The following is a 10182-nucleotide window of genomic DNA, read 5'->3' as shown; positions in this document are numbered from 1 at the left end:
CTTAATGTGAAAGAGGACATTCGGGCTGAGCAATCCCCCAAAAAGGTACATGCAACACAATTGGATAGAGACAAAGTCTGCAGGACTGAGACAAAGCCACAGTTTCACCCTCACCCAATTAGAGACCTGAAATCCATAGCCTCATTAGACTGGCCAGGTTGGAGGAGTCCCTCATTCCCTTGACATCTATTTTACACTAACAAGACAAATTTGGTTAACGTTGAGGTTCCAATTATTTTGTTCACTGTGGCAGTATAAAACTGGTCCACAAGATTTTCTAATTTAATCTTCAACCCATTCCTGGATGTGATTCCCCTTGAGAATTATGCAACAAAAAAAAAGCACATAACATAGGCCTACAGGTCTAGTCAGTCAACACATGCATCAGCAACCTTTAATCAGCAACCTTCTCTGTTGGTCAGATAACAACATATTTTTTATATCGATAAAAGAAATTGACAATTATACACCGGGCTATATTCATGTTGTTACAACAATGAACGCTTCAAAAATAAATAAAACAGACTTCACTTATAACGTTGGGATGATTGTAGAACTTCATTTCCCATAAGCCATTGAGAGTTCGGACGACTATAAAGCTTTACATACTGTCCATATTTCAGAAACTCTTTTGCAGGTGAACGAAACACTTATATCTTTGTCGTTATAGTTAAAACCTCCACAAATAACAACCGAATGCCTACTGATGTTTAATTAAAACATGCTTTAGGAAGCTATCGAGCACTTCTGCGGTAAAAATCATTTCCATCACTTGGTTGTCCATTGAACTTTGAAAATGCAGTCACACACAGCTCAGTTCAAAACATTGCTAGCTTGTATGACTTGCTAAGTGTGCAACTTAACAACTCAATAATAGAGAAAAGCAGACATGTCAGCATCAAAACAGACCTTTAAACCCGCAAGCCACGTTCTATTCGACATGGACGGACTATTACTAGGTCCGGTAACATTTTATACAATACAGTAAGAGATAGTATACGAATAATGTAGCAAGAGACCCGCTAGCAGCAATAGTACTAGTAGGCTACTGATTCATTAGCTAGTCTTCTTATGTTGTGTTGTTGTGGTGGTGACACTTGCAGCTTCCACAGCAACAGCTATCAGAGTACCTACACTACACGTGTAGTACCTAACGTGACATATCAAGGCGTATATCTGGCAAGACATTTGAAACGAATGAGCTATTATTAAGTAGGGGGGGAGAATGAAAACTATAATAACAAACATTACTGTTGCATATCATATGTGATTCATGTCTTTTGATCTACAGATACAGAGAGGCTATATACGGTGTCATTCCAAGAGATATGCGAGCGCTTTGGAAAGAAATATACTTGGGAAGTGAAATCCACTGTAATGGGCAAAGGGGCTTTGGATGGTGCAACGATGATACGTGACACCTTGGAACTACCCATGACACCGGAGGAACTTCTCAATGAAAGCAGACAGATACAGGAGAAGATATTTCCCTCAGCTAAATTGATGCCAGGTATTGTTCGTGGAACTAGTTTGGATTCACATTGATTACCTGCCTGCTCATGTAAAATAAGTTAATTATCTGTTAAGTGGCCAAACAACTTAACATTCATAACCCTTTTCACACTTTCATTATCTCTGCTTCTTAGGAGTGGAGAGACTCATCCACCACCTTCACAAACATAACGTTCCCATAGCAGTTGCGACCAGCTCGGCTGGGCTGACATTTGAGATGAAGACAACCCAACACAAAGACTTCTTTGGCCTATTTAGTCACATTGTACTTGGAGATGACCCAGATGTAAAAAGGACCAAACCTGAGCCAGACTCATTCTTAGTGTGTGCCAGGAGATTCAGCACTCCTGCTCCTGCTGAAAAGGTAAATGCCAGTTACCAGTAGAGATTAACAGTAGTTTGTCACAGATTAAAAGTAAACATGCAGTACATACACACCATTTAGTCTTCTATGTTATCATGTGCAAGCAGCAGCCAATGCCAATACTAAACCAGTCAGGTATGAGCTCACTGTAGCTCATCTCATAATCTCATTTATCCCCCCCACCCAATAAAATAAAATAAAAAATATATTTTTTTAAAAAAGATACGGAAGTAGGGCAACTGTAAATGGAGGACTGTGTTTGGCTGGTTTCAACCGGAGCACATTATTATTGCTAGGAGCTAACGTGCATTGAAACCTGTTGAATTGTATTCACTCAAATCTTGAAGGTGGTGGGCGATAAGTCTGTGACCAACTGATTACACTCTCATTCAATTCCATTAAGATACCAATGTTTAGTTAATTTAGAAAGCTGTGCAGTAATAGAACTGTGCTGTCTGTGTGAGCCGCAAGAATCCAAACGAACTCAACATCTGTGAAGAATCTCATTATCTTGTTTAATTGCTTACAATCTCTATTTTAGCTAGCCCAGAGATGACATATGTGTGGAAAATGTTTAGAACAGATTTTATTTTTAACAGGGCCTTCAAATGGGAAATGTTTCATGCTGTATAGAGGGGGTAGGTGTGTAGGTCATGATAAGGATTTAAAAGACAACCTCTTAGAACAAACGTTTTAGATTTTCGAGCTTTTCTAGGGCCTATAGCTTGAGAGTCTCTTTGGAATTGAAAGGTGTTTGGTTTATCTATTGCTGCAAATGGTTATGTAGTTGATGGTTTTACAGTTTTTTAATCTGTGAGGCGACCACAGTTAGGACTTACATTTTTCTTGATGCAATATGAACCTGAGGCTGAGAAGGGGATTGAAAGAGTTCAGTGGAATAATGAATGACGATGCGTCCTTCCTTACCTTTGCTCCGTGACAGTTAAGCCCAATGAGAGACAGAGAGAGAGAGAGAGAGAGAGAGAGAGAGAGGGAGAGAGGGAGGGAGGGAGGGAGGGAGGGAGGGAGGGAGGGAGGGAGGGAGGGAGGGAGGGAGGGAGGGAGGGAGGGAGGGAGGGAGGGAGGGAGGGAGAAACCTACAGCAACCAACTGTAATAGACAGCCAGATCCAGGTTTGTAAGTTGACAGGAGACAGAAAAGCAAAACAAGACAGATAAATTAAGAAAATCAACACATGCTGGGTTTCTATCTTTCCATCCTTACAGTACTGTACAACTGCACTTGCTGTAACACATCCATAATAGATTCTCTAGTATAATTAATGGTGATGAAGCATATGCCAATGAGGATAGGATAAGCAGGTGAGGTAATGTGTTCTTTTTTTAGCCTTTCAATGAGCAGTTTATCCGAGTCCAGAAGGAATAGGCAATTTATACCACTCATTTAGGCAATGTAAGTGGGAGTACAGTAGCAACGACTCTTTATGATCAGTGTGCTCATAGCCAGTTATATTTTTTAATTAAACAGCTCATATTTACTGCACATTTTTAGTATTAGGAATGCAGAGTAGTATTGATCAGTGTCCCTGTGAGAATTTGTATTTAGGTATTGATTGATTGGTCAGTAATTAGTTTGGAGCTCAGTGGGTTGCCATTCAGTGTTGGTGCACTAAGTATGCAAAAAGTAATTGTAATAAGGCACTCTAGTGCATGCAAGTTATAGTACATTGACAGACTTGGGAAAAAAAACTCAGAGGGGGATGATGCACAATGAGATTTTTTTTGTGGGCTTCTGTCTCTATGGCGACCAAAGAAAAGGAAATGGTCCAACTCTTTTACGAGGAGTGGAGCCATTTTTCAAGTTCAGCTTTCAGACATTTTGCGTCAAGTGATGGGATTTTTGCTTAAGGTGTACCCAACAACCCAGCAAAGATTAATGAAACATGAAAAAGCACCAGTTCATGTTCACATAGAGATGGTTGAAAAAAACGAATTCCAAGTCATTAATCACAAATGACATTACACCAAAGAAAGGTTTATAGCCCAAATATTCAAATAAGGCACGATTAAGACATGAAATATGCTATGGACCTATTAGCCTTCTAATTAGATATGCAAAGACAAGAATATGGTTTTAGCTAAACTGTACCAAAGCTTATTGTTAGGTTCTGAGTACAGTTTGTGTGGTATTGTATTCAGGCATCGTCAATGCGTCAGTCTTTTTCCTTAACAAAACAGAACATGCCATAAATCTGTATTTAGGACTTAGCAGAGAAAGTGGTCAAATAACGCTACCCTCATGACAAGAGGGTAGAAGAGAGAAAGCATTTCCTCAAGGTTGGATATCCCCTGTTGGCTCAAAGCTTGGATCTTCAGATAACAATGTTGCAACCACAGGGCAATGCTTATTCAGGGACAACTGTCGACTCCACCTCCCTTTTTGATTGGTATTCGGTCTGTCAGAAACCACCGGGGCCTGTTCTAGATATTTTAACAAACATTCGCATACAACATAGCCCTGAGCAGTTTTTTTTTTGTTAGTAACTTTAAAATAAAAAACAACATATTTAATACTTAACTCATTACTGTAATGTTTTCTTATCTAAGTTATTAAGACCAGTAGATGAAGAACACAGTAGACCTATTTCCTGTCACACAGTCTCACTTGCTTTAGCCAGACAGGGGAGTGTGAAAGTCTGGGGGCACTGAGACTAATCACTTAATAACGCTTTGCTCTGGTCCTAACAGCACCGCCTAACAGTAACATTATAAGGTGATGAATCACATCCTCCTGGCCATTATTGCTAAAATATGTTAAATACCTTGTTTTGACTCAAAGGCCACTTGGTACTTAGTTGCTACGTATTTACATAGTAATTACTATATAATGTACAACCTGGAAATGTCACTGTTACTCTTCAATATTTTTTTATGTAATGCTCAGTGTGGGCAGAAATGTTCAGTGTCCCTCCTCAATAGAGAGAATCTTAGTGCTCAACACCTCCAAACCCATTTCTTGTCTTTTGAGATGCAGAGAGGCTCTGAGAGGAACGGCTGGACTATATTTCGATACCAGCTCTATGATTTCACATTTCAGCTTTGAAGTAAAACCTCGAAAAATAAATAAACATAGTCATGCACTGAAGGTCAGCTTTAAAGCCCAACTTTTAATAACACAAATGTTTTACTCAGCAGCATTTTCTATCCTCTTCATCTTGTTCTGCATGGAAATGCCCTCAACTCGAATGAGTCTAGATTAAATTGTGTTTCTCAAGCTGAGTTTTCAGATAGAAGCCTGTGCCTTCATCAACTCAGACTTTTTGTGAGGGTTTAAGCCTGCCAGTTTCTTTAAAGTGAAAGCAAAGAGAAGGAGGTTGGAGGCTGCATGTGGGAGGTTATGAGAAGCTTGAAAGTATTGATTTCTATCATTTGGGTTTGGGGGCAGGAGGGGGAGGGTGAGGACACAGAGCCATGGCCTAAGATTTGCAGACACCTTCTCACGAGTGATCATTTTTATGAAGAGCTTGAGGTGGTTACACAGTTTTCTTCATAAAAATGGTGATGTCTAAACAATGTATTAATTTTCTCTTTATTTTTTTTTAACCTCAAAGTCAGTCCATCTTTTTCTGCCTAATAGAACCTGCAGATTACACTGGTAACATTTCTGCCATGTAACCTCCAAGACATGATGTCATCACCTGTTTTCCATTTCCCTCCCTGCCAGACATGTGTAATCAGTCACTGATGTTATATACATTTTGCCCACTAACACCGATGATAAATGTTACACAGCTCCAGCTTGGCCTGCCCTGGGCTTGGTGATTGTTCAGAATATGCAGTATCAATCACTGTCTTTTAATCACTCACAAACACTATCCTGTTTTGGAATGAAACGCACAAGCACACAGATAACCATGTCATAAACAGTAAAAGCGTGCAATCCCTGTGTTTTATGTTGATAAGTTATTTAGTCAGATGGCTGAACGGTTAGGGAATCGGGCTATTACTCAGAAGGTTGCCGGTTTGATTCCTGGCCGTGCAAATGATGTTGTGTCCTTGGGCAAGGCACTGGGGGAGGGGGGGGGGTGTCCCTCTACTTACTGTAAGAGCGTCTGCTAAATTACTAAATGTACATGTCATTTATTTGTTGTAAGGCATAATCACGCCTGTCATTAATACAGTGTAGTACAGTATATCCTTCGTGTATACAGCAGCTAGGTCTAGATGCAGGTCACACCTGCAGCCCCATGGTTCTGGCCCCATCTGTCATACTCTGCATAATAGTAGGCATGACAAGCATAGGCCCTGTTCTCAGTTTATCTTGGGGAACATGGCACCAGGTAAAAGGTCCAGATTAAATAAGACATCAGCTGTGCTGATTACATAGCCTACAACACGAACAAGTGAAGACGGTGCGAAGCCCTTGTGTTATGTTGTTGAACAGCTGCACTGTGACATGCCCTTCCACTGCCTTGTGAGTGATGCTAGACAGACAGACACTCATGGTTGACACCTGTGCTTTGGCCCATGTCAAATGTTGACAAAAGGTGACAAGTGAAGTAATATCCCAGAGCGGGAGGGGAGGGGAGAGACGGGAGGTTGAGGATCAGTCTCCTCAAAACAGGATTCGAGCAAAAAAGGTTTTGTCACCGCTTGAGTTGGCGTCTTGATTCCATTTAAGACCTTTCTTTCTGCTCGTCACGTCTCAACTTTTCCGGATATGAAAATGTAACCGTGATGCACAGAATTGACAAAGTAAAGCTTAGAGCCATAGAGTCAGAAACATCTCTTAAGCTTGTGCACCAGACTGTGTCTGTGTGCACCACCCAGGGTCCTGTTCCACTTCCTGTTGTGTGGTTTGACGTAATGACCTGGTCACAGAAGCATCTCTTGCAGCGTATGACTACTCAGTGCGTCTAGTTTGCCACTTATGGCCTATTTGTTCAGCTGTAGCATGCGTACACCGTAAGTCAATCAGGTTTGCATTTGGTGTGAATGCGTTCATTTCTTTCAACAGACGCTTTTTATCCAAAGCGACATACGGGGGCAGATTCTAACCTGCCATCTTAAGCAAGCCTTTGATGTCGTCCACACTGCAATGTTATGTTCTCCTTATCTTGCCAGTTCTCCTCAGAAAATGAAACAACAATAATGTGTTCATTTAGTAGACGCTGGACAGAGGTTGAATCAAACCTTCGACCTCTTGATCTGCAGTTCAAAGCTCTTACCACTTAGCCACCCCCACCCCATCTCTTCAGTAAAGGGTGTGTGTGTGTTTGTGTATGTGTGTGTGTGTGTGTGTGTGTGCACGTGCGTGTGTGTGAGAGAGAGAGACGCGCTAAGCTGGCTATTCACAGTAGTGGAATCTGGGTGGTCCCCCTGCTCTCTCCCTTTGCAGCAATGACTTGGGTAGACAGTGAATACAGATTCAATTGGTCCTGATTAATCTTGCATGTGTTTGGGTGTATGCCTCAGGACAGGCTGTAAATCTTCCATGGTGCTGTTTGAGCCCGGCAACCAGAGGGTTTTCTCCACCCTTCTGCTGCTCTGGGCCGGCGCTCGGTTGTGCTGGCCCAGGTTCAGTTCTACTGACCAGGGCTGGGGCAGTCACTGCGCCAGTGACAGCAGTGCAGTGACTGCAGGTTTTTTGCATTTGAAGCCAAAATCTGTGGGTCTTTAACTTCCTTGAACAATCCTAGCCCTTCCCTTGTCAGATTCTCCTCCAATGTTACAGGACACACATACCATGGGTGATGTTTGATGATACACAAGCAAATACTCATGTCTACCAGGTTAGAAAGTCGGTAGGTAAGCTTGGCGTTGGACTGCCTACAGTATGGAGTGGATCCTGGATGGTTGTTTTGAGTTTGGGTCTGTTTTTTCTTACCAAGGGGGCAGCTCAAGCTGACCTTTGCTGGGACCAATGGCCACTCTTCCCTCTCGCTGTCTGCCTTTCTGGCCCGTCGCCATTCCCTATTGCCACGGTAGCTACCAGCCTAACGCCAGCCGCTTATGCGTTCGTGTTCTCCTTGTACTCGGGTACAATGCAAGTGTTGGAAGCTGATTAAAGGGGTCGTTCGCCAGGCTCATTGAGTAATTAGGAGTTTTAATTGCTCCCAATCAAGGGAATTAGCTGGGCCCCTCTGTTAGCTGCTGTTTTTCCGTTGTTATTGTCTGCACTCGCAGTTCCCAGGCTTAGTGACATCACAGAAGTCAATTTAGCTCATTCATCAGTCCTCCTCTCGAGTGGGCCTTTGTTTCACCTGGGCTTTAGAGTTGAGGCTGAACCGAAAGCTTTCCCAAGGCCCTCCAGTGTCTACTTTTTGAGGCATTTTCAGAAGCAGGGCCTCTTTTCCGCTATTTTCTATTGACCAATTGACATTGTCAATCTATACTGCACTCTTCTGACCGGTAGGCACGCTGAAAGCCTTTACAATTCACTTAGTTAAAAATATTGTGGACCATGTCATGTCACGGCGCTCAGCCTAAGGATTTTTTCCCAAGCCTTGTATGGTTGTATTGAAAGCCACGCAGCGTCACCATTGAAATGTCAGGATGTTTTTAGACTGATGATTATCAAATGAATGAAAGGGAAGTTGTTCTATGTCTGTTCTGAACTGTCCTTCGTCTGGACTGCCCCTTTTGTGCTGCATTTATTTATGCTATAGTGTTGTATAGAGCAGACACACTGCCACAATGTCTGCCCGGATACTCCAAGTCCAGTCATGCTCATATTTTCTCAATACACAACCTTTCCGTGCTGAATTTCTACACTAAAGAACACAATGTTATTTACTTTTTTATTGTGTTCATATTGTTCAGTGGTCAAGCCCACTTAAAGTAAAGAGACTTGAGATTTAGTTACAAAACAGTTGTGAGGGAATCTGATATGGGCTGTCCGTGTAATCCTCCATGCCCTCACAGTCACTGTCACTGCTCCTCTTTGGCAGTGTGCAGGATTGGTCTTGATGTATCGTAGCACCGTCACTTACTCGTATTCAACATTGTTTTGAGGTATGGTCTGATCTGCATGTTACCTTGTTTTGACAGTGCCTGGTGTTTGAGGATTCTCCAAACGGGGTGAAGTCGGGCCTGGCCGCTGGGATGCAGGTGGTGATGATTCCAGATGACAACCTGGACCGTGCCCTCACCCAGGAGGCCACGCTGGTCCTGCGGAGCATGGAAGACTTCAGACCCGAACTGTTTGGCCTGCCAGCCTACGACTGACGCCCAGCCTTCAAACCTCTCTGTCTCTAGATAGACACGTGCCAGTGTCACCATTGAAATGAAGAACTAGCATGACAGCGACAATTGATTTGCACCCACAGAAATCTGATCAAGTCTCTGATTGTGAATACTGACATATGTATTTGTCCAATCCATGAGACTAAAAGTCACAGGATCTCAATGTTTTGTCATGATTCTTCTGTTCCATGTGTTCCCCAAGCACCTCTATACAAATCAGCTAGCTAGATACATCTTATTCCAAGTGTCCTTGAACAAATGTCCTACAAACAGCGGTTTAAGCTGTCAGAATAATTCCCCCCATACCTCTGTCGTACCTTTGGCCCGTTTCCTTTGAACAAGCCTATTGAAATGCCAAAGACACTTTTTTTTTGCCGCGTGGTGTGTAATCCAATAAAGAGAGTGTGAGCAGTCTTCACTCTTTCATCTCCACTCATGTTTGCCTCTGCTAGGATTCACATGTTCCTTCTTCCTGAGAGCGGCGGAACACAGGCCCGCTGCAGCCCTGGACCCTGCCTCCCTCAGGCTGCTCAAATAGGATTTCCCTCCCATCTACTTCCCTCCCGACTGTGCTTTCCTGGTCTTTCATCCTCAAGGAGAGGGTAATCTCTCAGGCATTTCCTCTCATTCTCATCACTCAGTCCTTTTTACATGTCGTTTACCCTCCCCTGCCCTGAATAGTGTGTCTGTGTCGTTGTTATTGCGCAAGTGTTGCAGTCAGGAATGTCTCCCTAATCATCTTGTTGAGGAGTGATTATAAACATTGAGTGATGTGTGCTGCCAAATTGTAGTACAGCATAAATGCAGTGTGTACCATGTGTGATTGTGGTTCTTTGTGGTGGTCGTTGCTAATGAATATTCAAGAGATCCAGAAAAGGGCCGAGAGCGGCCTTCGGCAGCCCAGAGGCGATGCCCCACAGCTGGCCTGAAAATCATCAAAGGTCTGGGAGGGGGACCCGTGCCCTAGCGCGGTGGAAATAAAACTGTCAGACATCATCATATCACAGTATGTGTGTGGGGGTCCACGCACTGTACCTTACCTGGATTCTCTGCCCACCTGAATGCCTGAGGCAAGGCCCAAACACATCCAGGAAAATGTGA

At 42.9% G+C, this 10182-nt stretch overlaps 1 protein-coding gene across 1 annotated transcript; it reads left to right on the top strand.

Annotated features, from left to right (window-relative positions):
- The first annotated feature begins 804 nt into the window (after positions 1 to 804).
- On the top strand, positions 805 to 9899 carry pudp (pseudouridine 5'-phosphatase). The gene is made up of 4 exons (XM_084667337.1): positions 805 to 959; positions 1292 to 1510; positions 1647 to 1876; positions 8887 to 9899. The coding sequence occupies exons 1-4, from the start codon at positions 890 to 892 to the stop codon at positions 9061 to 9063; spliced, it is 696 nt and encodes a 231-aa protein (XP_084523463.1). The 5' UTR covers positions 805 to 889; the 3' UTR covers positions 9064 to 9899.
- Positions 9900 to 10182: the final 283 nt, after the last annotated feature.

This window comes from Hypomesus nipponensis, chromosome 12 (assembly GCF_054491055.1).
Source record: "Hypomesus nipponensis isolate SF chromosome 12, ASM5449105v1, whole genome shotgun sequence".
NCBI lineage: Eukaryota > Metazoa > Chordata > Actinopteri > Osmeriformes > Osmeridae > Hypomesus > Hypomesus nipponensis.
This window is presented reverse-complemented; position numbering and strand designations above follow the sequence as displayed.

Excerpts from the sequence above, each read along its gene's own strand:
- pudp (XM_084667337.1), top strand. The coding sequence starts at position 890 with ATGTCAGCATCAAAACAGACCTTTAAACCCGCAAGCCACGTTCTATTC. Across the intron at positions 960-1,291 it reads CATGGACGGACTATTACTAG|ATACAGAGAGGCTATATACG; the intron begins GTCCGGTAACAT and ends TTTGATCTACAG. Across the intron at positions 1,877-8,886 it reads CTCCTGCTCCTGCTGAAAAG|TGCCTGGTGTTTGAGGATTC; the intron begins GTAAATGCCAGT and ends TTGTTTTGACAG.